The sequence below is a fragment of the Triturus cristatus genome, chromosome 9, assembly GCF_964204655.1.
Source record: "Triturus cristatus chromosome 9, aTriCri1.1, whole genome shotgun sequence".
Taxonomy (NCBI): Eukaryota; Metazoa; Chordata; class Amphibia; order Caudata; family Salamandridae; genus Triturus; species Triturus cristatus.
The window spans coordinates 1,026,794,449-1,026,816,669 of record NC_140592.1 but is presented as its reverse complement, the minus strand read 5'-3'; the positions used below and the strand labels follow the sequence as shown (position 1 = coordinate 1,026,816,669).

At 48.0% G+C, this 22,221-nt stretch overlaps 1 protein-coding gene across 1 annotated transcript in view; it reads left to right on the top strand.

The window, feature by feature from the left end:
* Positions 1–22,221, top strand: part of LTBP2 (latent transforming growth factor beta binding protein 2) — a 1,878,832-nt gene that overhangs the window by 1,729,960 nt on the left and 126,651 nt on the right. Inside the window, exons 30-31 of the mRNA XM_085626762.1 lie at positions 13,867–14,037; positions 15,177–15,461. Of these exons, the coding sequence (XP_085482888.1) occupies positions 13,867–14,037; positions 15,177–15,461 (456 nt within the window). The remainder of the gene's footprint in view (positions 1–13,866; positions 14,038–15,176; positions 15,462–22,221) is intronic.

Below are 22,221 nucleotides of genomic sequence, written 5' to 3'. Positions count from 1 at the left end.
TCCCTACCCCCCATCACATAACGAAGCCATCATTTGTCCCCCCCAGAGCATCTCAAAAACAACAATACAATAACGGGTTTGCCTTGCGGTAGAAACGAACCACACCCCACCCCAACCCACCCAACCCAACAGAACTCCCCCCACCCTGCACCCCTGCATGAGCCCAAACAGCCCCCCCAAAGTGCAGTGTGCCTGTCGCCCCATAGATAAGAAAACTAACTAGTCCCCCAGAGGAGGAGGGAGATCCCCCAAGAGACCCCACACGACCTCCACAGGAGGGGAACTTACCCTAACAGTCAATAGTGACAACAACGCAGTCCAGAGCAAGGCCTACCATTAGTCCCTCAGTCCTGATCCGGCGGGCCCTCCCCACCAACCGCACCCCCCCCACCCCCCCGGCCCCGATCTCCGGGCAAAGTGTCTAGCCAGTCCCCGGCCACCTCGGGTCGATCAAAAAAGTGCGTGTGGCCATCCACCTCCACTCTCAGCTTAGCTGGAAAAGCATCGCATATTTGAGATTCAGGTCCCTTAGGCGACGTTTAACACCGAGAAAGCTCAGTCTCTGCTTTTGGACTGCCGGAGTGAAGTCAGGATAGAAATTGATGTCCATATTGTCAAGTTTGACCGGCCCTTGTAGCCTGGAAGTCTGTAGGATAGCGTCTCTGTCCCGAAAATTGAAGATCCGGGCGATGAGAGGCCTCGGAGGGGCTCCAACCTTAGGCCTACCCCCGGGGACCCTGTGGGCACGCTCCACCGCAAAGAATTTACTCAGCCCCCGAGGCTGGAGATGGGTGAGAACCAGGTCCTCAACAAATAGATCCGCCGCCTCCGCCTCGCGTCCCTCCGGCACCCCGATAATGCGGACGTTGTTCCTCCGGGCCCGACCCTCGGAATCCTCCAGCCGACGATTCATCAGGGCGCTCGCCTGGCCAAGCCTGCGCACCTCCTGTTGGAGGGCCGCCACGTCCGTTGTGAGGCCCGTGGTAGAGTGGGCCAAAGAGTCGACTCGGTCGTTGGTTTTAGACAAATCAGCCCTCACGAGGCCCACGTCCACGAGGACCGAGTCAATCTTCTGCGCCAGAGTGTCGAAGCGCTGGTCCACCGAGGCCTTCATCTCGGCGATGGCACCCATGACGTCTCGGAGGGTCAGGTCCGTGGGCAGAGCGGAAGCATCAGTCGGGCCCGTAGGGGACCTACGCGGCGCCTCTGGGGATTCCTTCTGGAGGGTGTAGCGGTCCATACTGTTGGATTGCTGGGCCGCGCCACGGCGGGTCGATTTTATCTTAGCCCGATCGCCATCTTGTTTTGTGGACATGGTTTCAATCCCCAAGACGAGTCAATCTCCTCAAGAAAAGGGGGGCCGACAATCCAGTTCAAGGGGTCCAGGGGGGAGCGACCACCGCTCCGCAGGACGGACCACAGCTGGCGGACCGGCAGGGCACCCCAGCGAGACCACACCACCGCACACCGCCCCGCAACCCAACCTCGCCTGGCAGCAAGGAGGGCGCAAAAGCGAAAGTGAAAGTGCGGGGTACGCGAGTCACCCAGCCTTGCCCGCCGCTGTTGTTCACTTTGTGTCCGGATCGCCCCACAACTCCAGTACGGGGGGCCGGTGTGGAGAAGGCCGCAAACCTCAATCGATGCTCCTGCCGGTGTCCGAGGTCCGATTTAAAAACGGAAAACGGGCGTCACCTCTGCTCGGGTTCACAAATACAGTCCCCTCATCTGGGACAGGATTCTGTCAGGATTTATGCAGGAGGTCGCGGAGGTCCTCGGGAGCCTCGCACCTACGCGGCCATCTTGGTTGCGCGCTAGGCTCCTCTGTTATTTTGTTACAATGTTAATGAGGTTTTTGTGTAATCAAAAACTAAAAAAATTAAATGAAAGTAAAATTATGAATTAAAAAACAGACTAGCATAAGATTACTGTCTCATTCTTGAAGGCATTTACTATTTGGTTGGGTGGGAAGCTATTCCAGAATCTTGAGGGCAAAGTGTCCATTGAGGTAAAAGTTAGGAGGAATGCGGAAAAAGCCTTCAGAAATATGCAGCAACCCCACTCACTGAGCTTCACAAGCTGTGGCTTTCACTGTAGTACGAGGTGACGTCACAGCACTTCCGAGCCAATGAACGAGGTCTCATTGTGATAAATTTCCGATGAAAACCACAAAGCACTTCACAGTTCTTTTGGATCCTGTGCTCCCTGAATTGCATCTTGAGTGAATTAAAAAATCCCTTTGCAAAGCAGAGCATAAAGCGGGACTGCATTCTTAAATGTTTCTATAAGCATGGCTGCTGTTGGGAGAAGGGTGGTGCTTTCACTTCCTGCATGGGTGCACGGCCACATGTTTGTAATGAACGGTGATGTGCAGGGATGGTACGGGTTTGTGGTGTGCAGGGATGGTACAGGCCGTGGTGGGGCGGTCCTGGTGCACTTAAGCATATATGCCCAAATGCACAATGCCACCGCAAGCTGCTTCTGGAGGAAATGAGAGGCTGTTGCACCTTCATTTCCTACTGTATCCGAGCTGCTGTTTAGCGCTTGCACTCTTAAGGACAGCCCGATCGGACTGCTGCGAGGGAAGACACAGCCCCCTTCCCCTACTGTAGAACTCTGGAGGGGCTGGGGAGGTGTGGCTAAAAGGATGCAGGCGTGCAATGCAAAATGAAAAAAAGGTGTGCGCCGCCATTGCTGTTGATCAGGCGTGCTACACTGCACAAATAAACATAAAATCCTCCCCCAAAAAAGATTTGGGCGAGCTGCGCTATTTAAAAAGAAAGAGCGTGCCTGCCATTGTTAAAAAAAAAAGAGGGCATGACACTCTGCTTGCTCAATTTTGGCGAGACGCGCTTAAGAAAAAGAAAAGGCATAGGCGCGATTATTAAAGCAGAAGCGCAGCTTGAAGCCTCGCCTTGAAACATACTATATCATCGCTGGCCGTCGAGTGGGCGGGGGGGGTCTTTAAAAGATAAAGTGTCGCGTCCGTGATAAGGCGCCACCCTTAGCCAGAAAAACCAGGGAGGGGGGAAGATGCCACCTAAAGCACTGCTTTAAAGAGGCAGTGCTGTATGGGGCTCGATATAAAAGAAGCGGCCACCATTGCTATGCGCTCGCACAGCATGTCGGGCTTGCTTCTGCAAGACATTAAATTAAGTAAATAGTTCTTCCTAACTGCTAATGAAAGCTAGGGAGTACGGACACATGTAAGAGGGGCTGTCCTTAAGGGAGGTAACAACAGGAGATAGGGAGGTACTAAGGAGGGACTACAAAGCCTATTGACAAATTAAAAGCCATCATTTACAAAGGACAGGAAGAGGAGCCAGTTGTAAAGATGGGCGGAGCTTAATGCCTATATCTTGAATACTACATGTCTCGAAAAGACAGCGCAAGTGCTGCCTAGGCGAGAACTAAAAAGAATGCAGTTGGTGTCTACAGATGCAGTAAATCCTCATCCAATAAACCAGACCAGTGTATCTCCGTAATCACGGCTGACTGTGCAACTGACAACCATGTTGCAGAGTAATTAAAGTAAACATTGACAGTTAAAGTATAGGTGATCTTTGTCACAGTTTGCTTAATAATTACTCACTAGACGTTGGAGAACAACATATGGATACATAGTATGAAAATGCAAATATTTATGTTTTCCTTAAAGGTCCAAAGCAATACAGAAGTAGGGAGCGAGATGTGATTGCATTAGCTAAACTAGCTATAACACATAAAACTGCTGCAGAAGCTCTACAAAAAATTAGAGAAATTGAAACTGAAGGTATTCAGGAAACATTTAAATGAATAATGATTTGAAAATGATAATGAAAAGGTTATATTCAATTTCAGAATGACTTCTGTTACTTTTAAAGTTGTGAAAATACAAAGCTATATTTGCAGGAATTGGAGTGGCACAGAGTTCCATGGAATGTAACTGATGATGCTAAGATATTAAAGTCATATAATTTAGGTAATTATCTGCTAAGTAGGCGAAACTCTACATATAGTTTAGTCCCAAAACAGTAATTAGATTTTTTTCGTTATAAAAAATCAAATTTCACATGGTTAAATGATGGATTTATTATGATACCTGTTAAAGTTATACAACTTAAAGTTTGTCTTATGACAAAAGACATACAATAGTTCAAGCAACTTGGAAGCTCATTTTTTAAATAAACATGGGGATTCCTATTCAATGCATTATTTGGTTAAGGAGAAATCTTTATTTTAGAATTCAAACAACAGTTCAAGGCGTTTAGAAACATCACTTATGAGTAAGCATTATTTTCCTTAGTGAGTGCAGCATGACAAATACAAGTGACATTTGTAAACTAAAGGTATCTTCCGAAAGAGAAATCATTGAAATTTTCTAAAAGAATGGTTCACTTGTTAAAAGGTTAATCGAAAATTGCTGTTCACGCAAGGGAGGATGCACGTATTTAGTGACTGTGTGAATTTAGTGTTATTGCGACATCTGCCTGTGTCGTGCAGTTTCCATAGAAAATATACAGGATCTGCGCGTTTAGACAACATACACTGTAGGATTGATGACAGACGAACTCTGATCACCCCCATCGGGTATGCTGGCCTTTTTGTACCAACTAGCTCACCGTGCCACTAGAGTCTCCTCTTACCAAGGAGAGAATAGTTCTCGGCAACCATCGAACATGACAACCCTGATCCCTTAGGACCGTGGAAACAATATGTACGAGTTACTTACCTTCGGTAACGATGTATCTGGTAGAGATGATTCTAGCCGCAGATTCCTCCCCGTAGAATTATCCCCAGGCGTGAGACTGGATCCGGAAACTTTTTGCCACAGCATCCCTGCGCGCCAGGGGGCAGGGCGACACCATGCGACTCCGCCTGGGCAGCGTCCGCGTACGTGATGTCAGCGAGGTCACATAAGCCCCACCCCGGCGCGCCTACGCCAGTTTTCTTCGGAGAACTTTTCCGCGCCGCAACGTGGAGCCACCAGGCAAACTGTGGGAGCAGGGGAACAGTGTGCGAAAGAGTAGAAACAAAGAATGGAGACAAGCGACACCATAAGGAGCGGTCCAACACTGCAGCCTCCAAAGGCAGGGGCGGAATAAAGAACAGAGCAGAGAACCGAGCAGCCACCCTGCCAGCCTGTAAACTGCCTTTCCCCCCCTCTCCTCCAGAGACAGGGAACATATATAAAGGTAGGACATCTGTAGCAGGCCTACAACCCCCACCCGGAAATAGCGAAGGGGAGCCAGCCCCAGAACAGACAGGACAACAAAAACAATAACAACAACAACCCTCCAAGCCACCCCAGCACAGAGGGCAACCATCCTCCAAGGAACAAGGGCAGGTCATGGCCAGGTGACCCCCAGACAGAGGACGGCAGAGGAGCAGGGACCCCCAGCAGCAAGAGGAAGGGAGGGAGGGCAGAGATTGAAGGTAAAACCCCTCCCCAAACCTGGAGCAGCCCGAGTAGCGGGGCACAGGAGCACCATAACCCCATCCTCCAGAGAACCAAGGGGGAAAAGGAACAGCAACAAGATGGAGCAACCTGCCAAGAGCAAAGGAATGCACTCACAAGAGACACAGCCCCCCACCAGGAGGCGAGTGCAAAGACCAACCCGAGACCAACCCACGGGTCCTCGCAGAACGGGGAGGAAGGGCAGGCCGTGAAGGAATCTGCGGCTAGAATCTTCTCTACCAGATACATCGTTACCGAAGGTAAGTAACTCGTACATCTGATAGAGACTACTAGCCGCAGATTCCTTCCCGTAGAATAAATACCCTAGCAATACCCACGGGGAAGGAGGGTCTGCGAACGGAACCCCCCCCCCCCCAGCCATAACAGGACAGAGGGTCACACGGGACCAGACCTGCGGACCGGGCAATAACCCGGCCCCCCCAGGCAATCGAGCCCCCCACAAGCAGAACACCACCGACCCCAGAGGGATGGGGGGTGAAGAAAAAAAGGGGGGGTGGCCTTCACACTCACGATAGAGGAACCAAGGGCCAGGCCAGAGAGGCTGAAGTACCCCACACCCCTTCAAGGCAATAAGCTGCCCTCCAAAGCCAAGGGGAGAGCCCAGAGGGCCCAAGGAAACGAGGGAAAAGAAGGCTAAGCCACACCAGATGGAAGGCCACAGGCAAGCCAGAGCGGCGCTAACAGACAAGCCGCCAGAACAGAAAAAACTGCTGAGGGCCCCAGGAAGACCGAGAGGGCAACACCTGACAAGGGAGGGCACAGAATTATCCCAAGCAGGGAGAAGAGGAAAGGGCTGGACATACCCCCATGAGGGGTCGCGTACACGCCCTCAAAAAGCAAAGCAACATACAGAATCACCACGGAGAACAGGCACCAGAACCCCCCGCAGAGCGCACTCTGTATAACAGCTACCACTACCCCACATAGGGTACGTCAAGTCCCAAGACATGGGAACCCTCTTTGGAAGAATTTCCGCAACAGAGGAAAAACAAAAGAGTCACAGGGAAAACACCCCGCGAACGGCTTGACAATCAGCCCAAAAATCTGTGGGCCAAGTCTGCATTACAGTTCTAGCAAGCAACACAGCGAACAAGACCCGTCCAGCAGCCAACATTGCCAAAGTCCCCACAAGGAGGACTCAATGGCCAGAAAACACACTCAACCGCAAGAGCGACCGTCCCAAGAAGGGCCAGAACCAGCTCAGCTCCTCAATCACTGAGGAGAAGGAGGAGTAGGAGGAGTATAAGGGGGAGGAGGAGAACGGAGCCCCACCAGGAACCTTTGGATGGCGAAGTCAGCTGGGGCATGGAACAACAGGCTACCATCAAACAGGAGATCAATGAGCCGTTCCCGAATATTTTTGGGGAAGACGCCGACCCGAAGCCAAGCATGGTGACGGAGAGCGACTGAGGAAGCCATGGCCCGACCCAGCACCTCTGAAATGTCCAGAGCGGAGTGAAGGATAAACGCCGCCAGCTCCCGGCCATCCAAAGCATGACGCCGTAAGTCCACCTGAACCGTCTCCGGAGAAGCCGTGGACCCCAACGACTGAACCGAGTCCCACAGACAAGAGGAGGTCCTAGCCAGGACACACAAGGTGTTCAGGGCCCGCAGGGCCGCACTGGTCGAGGCAAGCATGTTGCGCCCCCAAGAGTCCAGCCAGCGGGCCTCCTGGGAGGGCGGAGTCAACAGCGGCGGCAGGGAGGGAAAGGCAGTCCGCAAAAGAGGACTGGCGGCAGAGGGGTGGAGGGAAAGACACGCAGGGTCGTGCGGAGCTGGAAGGTGCCGGTGTAGAAGGTGCTGAGGCACCGGATCCCCTGAGGCAGGACGCCCCCAAGCCCCCGTTAGGGACGAAATGAGCGAACCCTCAAAGGGAAGCAAGATCTCCCTCCCACGATAGCCCTGGTGGAGAACCTCCAAGAGATGATCCATCGGAAAATGAGCAATCGGGTCACCCATGCGCAGAATATCCACGGCCGTGGACATCGCATGAGCAAAGGCCGCACCCACCTCTGTAGGGCCCCGCGGTGGAAAAGCAGCTCCTCCGTGGGCGACGGCTGCAGACTAAGGCAGCGGTCCCCCAAGCCAAGCGGAACGGGCAGGGCCCAGACCTGGAAGGTAGGAGGAGCCGAGGAATGGGGGACCTGCTGCTCCTCCACCGAACACTGCGGCCTCAGAAACGGCGGGGAGCCACCCTTCGATGATGCCGGTGAAAAAGACACCACTCGGCGGCCAGTCTCCGGGGAGGACGACACCAATATGCAGGCCGCCTCTGGAGAAGAGGGAGCGTCCGAAGACAAATCCGGAACTCGACGCCTGTCAGGAGTCGTAGAGTCCGCCGCCTGAGGCAGAGTGGTAATGCCGGCCTGCTCCGAAGGAGACGCTGGATAGGGCTCCTCGAAGTCACACGGAGCAGGGCCAGAGTCGCAGTGGACAGGGGGTGTCGTCAGAATGGCGCAGACTCGACCTCCGCCGAGGCAGCCGCCTGCGTGGAGGGACGAGAAGGACCAGGGGAGTGACACGAAGACCTCCGCCAGCCTCGGCCCAGTATACGACATAGGTGGTCTGTCGAGCCATGTGGCGCCGCCAGGGCCGACCCAACCTCCGACTCGCCCACCGACGAGGCAGCTGCCTGCGTGGAGGGACAAGAAAGACCCGGAGGAGGGCGAGGGGTTCGCGCCCAGCTTCGACCCGGAGCGGGACAAGGAGAGTCCACCGACCCCTGTGGCGCTGCCCGGCCCAGCAGCTGCCAGCAACATAGCGGTGTCAGCTCGGCTCTAGACACCCTGTCCAGGGACCGAGAGGGGCTCGGGATGCAACCCGAGCCCCAGCGACCTCACACGACCCCACAGGGACTCCCACGGGAGTTTGCGGCGAGGCAGAGACGCCGTGGTGTGAAGGAGGGCCCCCAGAGGAGACGCACCCCAACAGCACCACATCCTCCAAGCCTGGATCCAACCCAGTCGGCGACGGGGCCGGAGCCACCGGCAGCGCCACGGAAGGTCCCGCGCAAGGCAAGGGAACCGCTGACGCCCCAGGAGGGGAAGGAGGAGGAGGAAACGCCAGCGAGGCCTGCAAAGCCGCCGCGTATATGTCTCCATCTGGACTCTCAACGCTCCATCACTGGGAAACGGTGGGTAGGAGGACACGCGGGGCCGCATCACCCGTGGAGAGTCCACGCCCCCGGCAGGCCGAAACCCGGCCCGAGGACAAACTGCGACACTTACCCACCGGTGAGCGACGCTCTCGCGACATCAGGGAAGGGCGATGACGACCACCACGGCCGTATCTGAAGCCTTCTGCCGAGGCTGATCGAGGGGAGGAGGTGGACCTGGAGAGACGCGTAAAGAGAAGTTTCATTGGGCACTCCCGCTGCGACTTCGGCTTCAACTGTTGGCACGCCTCACAATCCGCGGTGCCGTGATCCTCCCCCAAACACCACATACAAATGCGATGAGGGTCCGTCGCCGACATAAGATGCCCACACGACGTGCAAGCTTTAAAGCCCGAAGGCATTCGCACACTGTTCCACCAAGAGAAAGAAATTGATGAAGAAAAAAGGGCCCGAAACAGGCCCGTAGCAAGACCGGATCCGCGCTGCACGCAGAAAAGGAAAAAACTGACGTAGGCGCTCCGGGGTGGGGCTTATGTGACCTCGCTGACATCACGTACGCGGACGACGCCTAGGCGGAGTCGCGTGGTGTCGCAACGCCCCCTGGCATGCAGGGATGCTGTGGCAAAAAGTTTCCGGATCCAGTCTCGCGCCTGGGAATAATTCTACGGGAAGGAATCTGCGGCTAGTAGTCTCTATCAGATACTACCTGTAGCTCAGTCACTTGTGCTTTCTTAGTCTGTCTCAGAGAGATACATCAAATAAAACAAGCTGGGTTTTCAATAATCATTTATTGAACAGTTGACAGTATAAGATATAAATGATTAACAGTATTATATAGGTAAAAGGATGGTATAGCTCTACCATCTTACTAAAATCATGAATACATTCAAGTATATAAAACACATGATAAAAGATGCGTACTCGTACGATGCCTTCCCTAACTGGATGTACCTACGTGTACCTAGCATGGGTGTAGGTGTTAAGCCGAGAATCCCACTAGGATTTAGTCAACCCCATTACCTGAAGTGAGACTATGGGACTCCGTCCTGGTCTTGAGCTGGACACCCCGCGAGGGATGTTAGACCACTGCGAGCTGGAGTGTCTGCATGCAGGAACCTCAGCGTCTCTGATCAGTGTGTCAGCCGGGAAGTCTCGGTCTCCTCTAGCTATCTTAGCAAGGTGTGATGCATATATACCCATAGGTTCCCCCAGGGGTCCTACCTTGCTGTATTACTGTGTCGGCCTAAGGATGACGTTGGGCCTGAACTTTTTACATAGATTTTATACAGGAGGTGGTAGTCCTGCTGTGCTTCCAAGAAGCCTCATGCATAATGTATGAGATTTCGAACTAGGGAAAACCCGCGTTCTGAATGCTGTGTAATATCTAGGTAAATGGTCAGTCCCTGTAAACCATGACAAGTGTAATGTAGGGAGAGAATATAGGTGAAGGGTAGCCAGTTTACCGAGGCCTATATTATGGTACCTATATGGAAAATAACACCAGTGCAAGTAGTAAGCATGCTTCATTGGCCAAATACTAAGAAGCTCTCGTATAAGAATCTTGATGAATTGGCAAGCATAATATTGCTGTTATTAAGAACAAGATTTAGTGCTACAATGAGAGACTTAGTATGAAGCAAACAGTGCTATTAAAATAACATAGTTATTACAACCAGCATATCTGCTTTCTTTTATTGAAGCTTTAAAAATTATATTTCATGCTTCAAACACAGCAGTCATGATAGCACCTATAAAAGTGACAGGAGAATGTATGTTAGAACTATTTAGGAAAACTTTCGGATCAGCTTCGCATACAGTATGGTATACACTTCCAAACTGTTTCACAGGATTGGCTCCCTTTTAAATAGTGGGTGACATCGTATTACTTCTAATACTAATTATAAATAACACCATGAAGCAGTATGGCTGAAGCAATGAGTAACAGCTTAAACCTGCTGAGCTTTTCTTTTGCTCATGAAAACAACCTATAAGATATATTACACTACATTACATACACATAAGATAACTGTAAAAAATATGATAGATGCAGAATTTTCGTGCAACTATTAAAGAAATGCAAAACATACAAAAGAGGGGTGAATGATTGTCACTTTTACAATTGTCATACCGGACCAGGGAGTCATGTGTAGCAGGTTTTTATGTTTCTATAATACATACCTGTTACATACTAGTCAGTCCTGATGGTAGGCAAACATCAGAGGATAAACTATTTAGAGATGGGGATAGTATGTGTGTTGTGGTTAGGAGGGTGAGGTGAGAGGGAGGCTTTCGGCTTAAAAAAACTAATATTCTGATTGGTAATGCTAAAATCAACATATTATTTTCAGAGCTGTAAGTTGACAATAGGTGCAGTAACAAAAGAGCAAGAGAGGGCTGAAAACGCTATGCTCTCTGAAAGCTGCAGGGCTTTTTGCAGTGATTAGAGCTACAAGGCCATTCTGCCTCATACAAATCAGACTTGGAAGGAAATGAAATAGCTACATTTGTCTGCTTTCCATATTCTTCGTTCAAAGAGGCTTTGCTAATTTTCTGGAGCAATGATATGTGAACCTACACAGGAGTTCACTTCCCCTCGCCATACAAAATAATCGGAGGAAAAAGTTTAAAGGGATGTGAGGATTTGAGAGAGGCAGATACTGGGACTGACTGTGAAGGGGACATGCTGAAGTGCTGCTATTCGACTGTAGACCTGATGGATTTATAAGTTATGAGAGCATACTTACACAGCATGGCATATAAATAATGTTGAAGTTCTAAAAAACATTCAGCCAATATAACAATCACGAGGCTGAGAACACATATGTAGATATTAGGTAGGGACTAATAGGGAACGTAGGGGTGTGATGACATGTTAGTTCCGAATGTTCATTTTGATTTGTATTATGACAGCGGAGATTACAATAGTATTTACCATCATTCTGATACACAAGATTTATGGGATATTAAATATCTTTGTAGGGCCATGGTGGGGAGCCATATCTTTATTCACTTCACCCTCAGCAGATGAGAGGTATTCTGACAGGGTTTTCTAACTCCTAATACTCCTCTCAGTGAGCATAACTTGCTGTAGCAAAGAGACACCTGACAGTTCTCCTGGTCTCCGAAGAGGATAGCCTATGCCTTTTCCTCTTAGTGCTTAGGAAATGTACCCGAGTGTGCTCTCCTGCCCGCAAGATGTGGGGGGTCACAGCAGTTGCATGTGAGATATTATTTGATTATTGTATTTTTGTAGGTGCGGTTTCTGTTGAGGACAGGTTTTATATTGCATGTAATAATTTGTTAGGAAAACAACATTGTTTTATATTTTGGTTATGCATTGTGTTTGAGGTATTGACATACTTTTCAGTATTTGATACATATTAGTTTGTTTCTTGCTTAAAATTGCCCGTTTAGGTTTTTGCTCCTCCTTTTTGCTTGAGGTATTTATGGTGCAAATGGATTTTCCTTTTAGCAGGTCATGCTACCTTGTGATGGCTAGGTTTTCATTTGCACATGGGCTATTGGAGCATGTGTGATTAGTGCATGCGGTAATACCCTATGTGCCAATTGTGAATGTGCAAAGTGCCTATGCACAAATAGTATCATCTGATAATCCACTGTTCTCTTTTTGCCCAACATCATGGGTTGTAATCAGGACCTACCTGTGTAAATTGCACATATGCGATAGCGCCGCCTCATAATTGACTCCACACTATTTGGTCCAGATCCATGCTTTGTTCCCCTCTTGGCCGTAGTGTACTGTCTGAGTATCATTTGCTTCCTGAGTCCATTCTGATGCCTTTGCATCTGTAAAAAATGAGGAAAAGCTGTGTATCCATACTGTGTGACTATTATCACACGGCTTAAAGGGAAGAAAATGTCTCCCATCACACGGCTCAGAGGGGACCCCTCTCCACTCCACCACCCTTAGTAAGAAGACAAAAAGCACAGAAGGAAAGGGCATCTCTCTAGTGTATATATTTTCACAAGGTACAGCAGTTACCTTTCCCTAAAACAATGGCACTGTCATAGCTCATTGAGGAGAGAGGTTCTATGGCTGTTCTAAAACGACCTATTTTTGTTTTAATACAGATTATTTTCTTTATATCTTGCATTATAACATTGGAGTGGTTTGCCTTCTACTGAAATGCCCTTAATGCTGGTGTACGAATATTAATCAGGTCGTTAGAATGTTCCCTTAATCCTATTCCCCTATTGACAATACTCTGTGTTTATTTTGTGAAATGGAATATTGGGGCAGGAAATTACCCATTGCTCTGCTCGCATCTCCATTCCTATCTCACTCGACCCTCTTTACTTTCTTTAATATATACCTGTCGCACTCGATGTGTCATGGCTCATCGTGGACCTGTCCACTGCCTGCTTCTGTTGGGCTTTTGTTCTTACCTGGCAGGCTTCCAGCTAGGTTCGATTGCCAAACTGCACTATGTAGAAGGGGGTTGGTCCTGACAGTGGAATAAAGAAGAACGGGAATCACTTCATGGGTGGATGTCAGTCTTAAAAGAGTGGGGTGGGTGCTATATTAAAATACAACAGAGGAGTGGTGGGGCTAGGGGTGAATTGGTCTAGGTTGTATTAATCTTATAAGGTTCGAAAAATACCTTGAAGTAAATTGTTGTGTCAGTAAGTGTTTTCCTGCATTTCATTGCTTTCCCATCCAGGATCTAACAGACAAAGAAACAGGTTGCCACACCTAGATGGATAATATTGTAATATTGTGTCTGCCTACTGTGGGGATATCACCGCATGGCTCTGGGGGCAGAGGCCATCCCTCCTGTCTGGATATTGCCACATGGCCCAGAGAAGAGATGCCTTCCTCGTTATATACTTATTGTCACATACGAACAGAATAAAAGGCCATCCCATCTTTGAGGCCCGTATTACATGGCTCTGAGGGCAGCGTCACCATCAGTCAGGCACGGGTATTATCATACATACTGACAAAAGAGGCTATACTCTGTAACAATATGACCGAGACACACATTGGAACGGCAACCATCCTGTGTGAAGATTATCACATGACACAGAGTGACAGGTATCTCACCTGTGTGGACATTATCCTATCCAGCAGCTCATAGAGAGGAGTTTATCCATTCTGTTATAACCGAAGCACAGATTGGAAAGGCCATTAGTCGCTGTGGCTTTTAACATATGGAACAGAGTGACAGGCTTCTCTACTGTGCGGAGAGGCCGTCCATCTTGTGATACATCTTAACCCCTATAGCTTACAGTAAACTCATTTTTGACAATGTTACCCTTGTTTATTTGCCCCCAGAGGATGGTGATGAAGTGGACATGCACATAGATATCTGCTGGCAGAGAGTGGAGACTAACTTCATTTGCAGCGAGCCCCTACAAGGACGGCCAACCACCTACACCGAATGTTGTTGTCTGTATGGCGAGGCCTGGAGTCAGCAGTGTGCCCTCTGCCCCCCTCCTGCTTCAGGTGAGATGTTCGAGTTAAAAGCCTCGCCACCAATTCCTGCTGCCCTCATTTTCTTTAAAAAATATATATTTTATTGATTTTTCCGTCGTTAACAACAGTGGGCATAGCGTACCTTGGTATGCAGTAGCATCTTTTTTGTTACATCATATGTTCTTTCAAAAAGTACAGTGTCACAGATAGTCATACAGTAGGTGTTGCTGAGTGGTAGCACTCAGTTCCTGCTGCCCTCGTGTGTGATGATGCAGTCATTTAGCTCCTCCCCTTACCCTTCCATCTAAATCCCCTACTTGCACTGGAAGACCTCATAGCTTAGTCCCTATCTTCCCCTAAACTGCCTTTGTCTGCTTCTGAATATGATACAATACCCTGTTGTGCCTCCTGATGATTGTGCAAGACCTTTTCGTACACTCAGGCCTCCTCCGATGATAGAATGGCCAGTACTTGGCCTGCTCTCCAACCTCAGGTTATTGTGTGCGGCCAGTTCTTACGGCGTTTACTGACCTCAAGCCCCAAGTGAGCAGCATTTGCTTCAGCCTCTGCTAATTCTATATTTGTAGGTATTCTGTCCACAGTTGTTTGTACAATGACCTGCCTTTACCCTGCTTCCAATCTTCAGCAGACTTACAAGATGCTGACCTACTCTTTGACCTTAGCTGATGGTACAAGGATCAGCCTTTAGTATCTAAATACCGCATACAACAGCCAGACATCGCCGCGCCCTGTGACCTCTTTGATGATAGGTGTCCAGCCCTTAACATGTTCTGACCTCAGTTGATAGAGCAATGGCCTGCCATCAACCTGCCCACTGACCTCTGTTGAAGGTGCTGTGTCTCCTAACCCGAGCCGATTTAGCATTCCCCATGCTTCCTGCCAGCCATCTATGAGACAATCACTTGTCATTCCTCTGTTTTCATAGACCACCTGATGGCGTTGAGCTTAGTTGATGATGCTACAAGTAGCTCTTAGCATGACCAGTGATCTAAGCTGATGATACAGCAGTCAGTGCTTGCACCCCTTGCCTTTTGCTTATGATGTTGTGTACAGACATTCAGTACTTTACTCTAGACATATTATACACCAGTCATCTTCGCAGGCAAAAGATTTTCATCCACTCCCTTCTTTTCTCTTCTGTTCCGCAGTTGAGTTTGCTGAACTGTGTAACCTACACAGAGTTAGTGACCTTGCAAGAGACGCTGGGCTCAGAGACCGGACCAGCTATGAATATGGACCAGATGTAGAAGATTCTCAGTTTGGACTTTTTGGACCTGATTTGGGTGTCGGTCCATATTACAACTACTATGGTGCTCCAGACACACCTTTTGGGTCAAGAGAACAAGGCAGAGACTTCGGATCCAGTGCGCCCATCCGTACTCCACAGTTCCAGCCTGCAGGACCAAGGCCACAAGAGCGAGTTGACCAGATGAGTGAGTATGGCAATGCAAATTGATGGGTGACTACAGCTCAGGTAGCAGAGGGGTGATCAGAGCACATCAACAAGAGGGATGAGGAGGTTACACCAGCCAGAAGGGTGAGTAGAGCAAGTCAGCTTAGCGAGGTCAGTAGGGCAAGTCAGCTGGAGGGGTGAGTAGAGCAACTCAGATTAGAGGTGTCAGTAGAGCAAGTCTGCTGGAGGGGTAAGTAGAGCAAGTCATCTTAGAGAGGTCAGTAGAGAAATCTGCTGGAGGAATAAGTAGAGCAAGTCAGCTTAGAGGGTTCAATAGAGCAAGTCAGCTTAGAGGGGTCAGAAGAGTAAGTCTGCTGGAGGGAGGAGTAGAGCAAATCAGCTTAAAGGGGCCAGTACAGCAAGTCTGCTGGAGGGGTGAGTATAGCAAGTCAGCTTAGAGGGGTCAGTAAAGCAAGTCTGCTGGAGGGAGGAGTAGAGCAAATCAGGTTAAAGGGGCCAGTACAGCAAGTCTGCTGGAGGGGTGAGTATAGCAAGTCAGCTTAGAGGGGTCAGTAAAGCAAGTCTGCTGGAGGGATGAGTAGTGCGAGTCAGTTTGAGGGGTCAGTAAAGCAAGTCTGCTGGAGGGATGAGTAGTGCGAGTCAGTTTGAGGGGTCAGTAGAGCAAGTCTGGCTGAGGGATGAGAAGAGCAAGTTAGCATAGAGGGGTCAGTAGAGAAAGCTGCTGGAGGGATGAATAGAGCAAGTCAGCTTAGAGTGGTCAGTAGAGCAAGTCAATTTGGAGGGATCACTAGAGCAAGTCTGCTGGAGGGGTGAGTAGAGCTAGTCAGCTTAGAAGGGAGCTGAGCAAATCAGTTTAGAGGGGTTAGTAGATCAAGTCAGCTGGAAAGATGAGTAGAGCAAGTCACCTTAGAGAGGTCAGTAGAGCACATCAGCTGGAGAGGTGAGTAGAGCAAGTTACCTTAGAGGGGTCAGTAGAGCACATCAGCTGGAGAGGTGAGTAGAGCAAGTTACCTTAGAGGGGTCAGTAGAGCAAGACTGCTGGAGGGATGAGTAGAGCACATCAGCCAGAGGGGTGAGTTGAGAAAGTTCGCCAGCTGGGTGAATAGATGTGTATATGGCAATCTCAGCCCTCATAGCAAGGACTGGGATTACACATCCAGGGACAAGGCCTATTTAAATCACTTGTAGTAGGTCTCTTGACACCCTTGCTGCACAATCCATAGCTTAGCCCAGCCTGGAAAGCAACTGAGCTACTATCAAAGATAATACACATATCAGTCAGTGCTAACTCTGGTTCGCATTAGTCATTCCTCCTTCCATTCCGATATTTTGAGAAGCTTTCTCTCTCCCTGTAAATCCAGACAAAGGTATACAATCTGCAGGTAATTTCCAAAATACCAAGAATCTGCAAGCATTGAAGTAAAATTTCCAAAATCTGGAGAGAACTACGAACTTGCTGGTGTGCTAGGACATCTGATTTTCCACAGGCAAATCTCTGTCACGGATTTGATCTGCCCCTAGTTATCTTCCACTTTAATAGGGAAAGGGCGCCAAACACTTTCTAAAGAGGGCAAAGTAATTTGAATCATATAATAAGGATATGTTAATCTTTTTCATAAAGCGGAAAGGTATTCACAATTTATAAATAATATCATTATGCAGAAGATAGGGTCATCTTACATGTAATGACGACAGAATCATCTCACTAATTAGAAGGACAGGACATTTTCAAACCTCATAACGTTAAATAAAGTTGTCTGAAAATGTACAGATGCGTAGACTCATAACACCTTATAATGCATATAGAGTCATCTTACAACATGCTGAAGATATAGCCATCCCTCACATTAAACGTTTTGTGCCATCTCACACTTTGGCAAATGACAAGGTCATCTCACAACTCAAAATGGGGACAGAGTCCAATGCTATATTGCACACCATGCAAAAGGTACAGATTGATTTAGTACATTTCAGAACATAGTGAGTTTTATTAGTGGCTTTCCTCCTTCCTGACAAAACAACAGTGAAATGTATTCAGTGAAGCATTTATTCATCAGTAAAACAGTAGTGCCAATTGTGTGTTTGGCATAGATCTGATCTACCCTATCCATCGTACAAGTTTACTCTTTTGGTACTAGGGTACACTAGCAGAGAAAAGTAAAATTGTTGTGTAGACCAGTAGATACACTGGGGCTTATTTATAAGCCCTTGCGTCACTTTTGCGGTGCCGGTGCGTCATTTTTTGTGACACACCAGCGGCGTAAAAATTGCACCATGTTGCGTCATATTTACAAAGTGATGCATCTAGGTAGATGAGTCACTTTGTAAACCCCTGCACCACATTATACCTGCGCCAGGTATAATGTATGCAGGGTGGGTGTTCCGATGCAAGTAAGCCTCGTAGAAGTGACGCAGTGAAATCTATGAGATTCCACTGCGCCACTTCTAGGACTAAAATACTTCAATATCTTACGCCTGCTTCACAGCTGGCGTAAAACTGACACAGGCACATTTGAAATGGAACTTGCCCATGTGAAATGACCCATTGCTGGAGTGGCGTCACTTTTGTGACACACTCTAGCAATGCGTCATTTTTGCGCATACAGATACGTCAGAAATACTGACGTATCCGTAACTCCTTGCGACATGATGCATCATACTGTAAATATGACACATCCAGCATGTCGCAAGGAGGGCGCAATGAAAAGTGACGCATCGCTATTTTCATGCAGCGATGCGTCACTTTTCATAAATGAGGCCGACTGTACTCGTTTCTGTGTAACTGGAAGTTCATACATTCAAATAGCACGGGTTCACTTTATTTCTCATCATCTTCATCTATCCTTCCTAGGACTATAAATTGAGTAGCACCTATCACCAGCACCTCAAAGCAATGCACCGTAATGTTTACTGTATTGCTGTACTATTTATCAAAGTTATTTTTTGTCTGAATGCTGCTATCATGTAGTTCAAACACATTTAGGGCCTCATTTATGAGACTCCATGCGTCTCCGGAATTCACTTTTTGTGATGTTCCGTGGCGCAGAAGCCTGCGTGATATTTATCAGGCAGCACTAAGCCACTTTTTTGGCTTAATGCTGCCTGATAAATATCAGTCCATTTAACGCAGTGTTCTGCGTTAAAGGGGCATGCAATGGGTGTTGCCGGGGGCTTTCCCAGCAAAATCCATGGCCTTTTGACACTGCTCCAGATTTACGAGAAATTGTAAATCTGAGGCAGCGCCAAAAGCTTACGCCTCCCCAGGCGAGGCGTAAGGGAGGCACAATGAGGAGAAATATCTTATTTCTCCTCGTTTTTCCTTTTTCTGTGTGTGCTGCATTCTTCGGCACACATAGAAAGAGGAGAAAGCCTCTTGTGATTATTTTTGTACAGAAAGGTTTCCCTTCCTGTACGAAAATAATTATCCCCGCAACGCAGGCACCCTTGCACCATGGTGCGCCAGTGAAGGGGAAAAGGACAGGAATGCGCAATGTCTTATAGATACGGCGCATTCCTGCCCTTTTCTTTTGCCGTAGGGATGAGCAGCAGGAAGGCCTGCTGCGCTTCCCTGGGGCAAAACCTCATAAATGAGGCCCTTAGGGGCAGATTTACAAGCCCCTTGCGCTGCCAGTACGTCACATTTTGTGACACACTGGCAGCTCATTTCTCTGCCCCATATTTACAATACAACACCCTGTGTGGCTTTTCCTGTCCTTGTAAATATGGCCCCTTTACACGCAGCACTTTGCGTGAAAGGGGCATTCCATGGGTGTTGCTGTGAGTGTTTTCACGCAACACCCATGGAACCAGACACATTTCCAGATTTACGAGAAATTGTAAATCAGGAAATGCGTCCGTTTGCTACGCCACCCTAGAGGTGGCGTAGCTAGGCGCAACAAGGAGAAATGTTTTCATTTCTCCTCGTTTTTTCCTTTTTCAATGCGTGCTGCATTCTACGGCACGCATTGAAAGAGGAAAATGCCTGTAGTGATTGTTTTTAAAATGCCTGTAGTGAATTTTTTTGTTCAGGAAGATTCCCCTTCCTGCACAAAAACAATCTCACCATGGCGCAGGCATCCTTGCACCATGGTGCAAGGGTGCCTGCGCTGGCGCAAGGCAACTGTTTGTGCACCAGGGGAGAGCACAGGAATGCGACATATCATTGTAAATATGTCCATTCCTGTGCTCTGAAAGTGCCGCAGCGTGGCGCAGCCAAAGGGCTTTTGGTGCCACGCTGCAGCACTTTCTTGTAGATCTGCCCCTCAGTTCCTTATGTTTTTGCCACAGTCATGGTTACTTTAAGTCCCTCCTACTCCTTGATAGATAACTGTATGTATGCTCGTGTTACTGAGAGACATGAAACCTTTAAAATAGCAATGTGGCAACATTGTTCATTGTGCTATGTTTCGGCGATAAAACATGAATCCTCCAAAGAGACACTCGATCTCTGGGAGACTCTTATTTTATGTGGAGAGCATTGCAAGTGAAACACAATCTATCAACAACGCCCCTTTTTGTCCATCTTGGAAAAGTGTTGCCGAGTCAGAACATTACATAAGTGTTAAAATGTTGCAGGTTTGGATTAGTAAAATAGGATCCATACCAACCTTTAACAAGCAAAGACAACTGCTGGGATGTCATCAGATGTGTATGCCTTTGTCTAGGCCTGAGCAAACAACCAGTACTAGCACAACTATAATGCTCAGAAGCTTAGGGTGACAATGCGTAAAATATGCAACACAGAAGAAAGGCACTTCTTGGAGACACATTTTAACATATGGGGGCAAATTTACAAGAAAGTGTCTCAGTGCGTTCCACAAGCCATTTGGCTGCCTTCATTAAGACACTTTCAGAGCACAGGGATTCAACATATTTACAATATGTCGCATCTCTGTGCTTCCCCCTGCGCTGGCGCACAAACTGCTGCCATGCGCTGGTGCAGGCACCCTTGCACCATGGTACAAGGATGCCTGCGTCGTGGGGAGATTGTTTTTGTTTAGGAAAGGTTCCCTTCCTGCACAAAAACAATCTGAAATGCCGTTTTTCAACTTCTGTGTGCTGCGTTTTAAGACATCAATCATCTGCTGCGCTTCAAATCATTTTGTTGATTATTCGCAAAATCTTTAAGCATATAGACCAGTAGAGCATGCATCTTTCTAGATAAATAATTACAGATTCTGTGTTAGTAAGATAGTACCACGAAGACAATCTTGGACAAGTATAAGCATGTCGTGGCATGTGTTTCTCTCTAATTGTCTAGCATTGGATCTCTCAAAGATTCACATGCTTTAATTACTCCCCGATCTCAGGGTGGGGACCTTTGATAGTTAAAGATAACATAGAAGTATTTCAGTAAAGCAGTTAATATTGAAAATTCATTGGCCATGTGAGGTGTGTGTGGCAAGGACAATCTTTACTGAAGATCCACAAAAAAACTGTCTTTTTTGCCTCCACAAAGCTGGCCACATACCCAGCAACTGTGACATCTGTTTGACTTTCAGCAACAAAAGACTAAAAGACAGGAGGGTTGTCTGCTGCAATTACTGAATGCTGAATCTTATGGAAAATGTTTTGAGACAAGCTCTACAAAAGCTTAAAAGCTCAAATGGGAGATGACCGCAACAAATTATACTGTCACTGGCGCTGCCACTGAACACTGTGCAACTCCCACCAAAAGACCCTTGTGCCTGCCTTGAAGATGCTAACCTCTGGTCATGGTGAGATTTTGATGATACAATTGAGAGCTAAATCACCTTCAATAAGATCTTTATCGCCATCTGCAAGTAAGACCAAGAGATCTGCCATGTAGCCTGTGCCTTCATTGATTATACTGACGACAAGTGTTTTGTTCTGTACCTTTGACTGTAAAAGTGTCAACAAAGACACATTGGCAAGTACCATCCTATTGACAAAGGCAGGTACCTCGTTGACAGTGAAGACTTCATAATCAACTGAAGTCAATGAAGGTACCAAAGTCCAGAAGTAAGTCATCTTCATCAACGAGAAAGACACCATTGTCAATGAGTAAACTACTAATATTGATGACAAAGACACCATCGTTGATAACACCATTGTCGAAATTTCTGTATCTTATAGCAGCAGGTTCACTGGCAATCGTTGTATTTGCGACTACCTCATCGACTTCTGCGCTGTTGACGACTTCATCATCCACTTCACGTATAACAACTACTCCAGTATTGCCCTAGTAAGAATCACACCAGAGCTACTTGCACAGTTTCTGGATGATTCTTCCTCTGCATCTGCAGTTAGGGAAGGATTCTGATGGGCAAGGCAGCCAACTTCTGATATATTCAGAGGAGGACAAGCTTTCTGGAACTTCATCAAAGGCAGAAGGACCTTGTGATCCTGATAAACGCGAATTACCTGCCATTTCTGAAGTAGATTGAGTGACATATGGATATGTAGAACCATCTTATGTTGGTACCACCCCCTCTACCCCCCAAGCCCCGCAGAGATGGGAATTCCATCAGGTACAGATGCACAAATGGTTCAGTTACCTATGGAAGTTTTAAACCTCATAGAAAAGTTAATGAAGGACTTCTATAGCAGGGTGCCTCAAACCTGCCCAGGCAGTCTCCCTATGCACCCCAGGCAGGCTTGACTCCTCGTCCACTCCAAGTAACAGAGCCACCATGAAGCATCCACCTGGGCTGCCTCACCAAATAACTCCTGTGGAAGGCTTTGAAATCCCATCTAGATTACTCAGGCGGGATGTGTGTTAAGGCACACCATGGTGATAATGGCAATGCTGATGATGA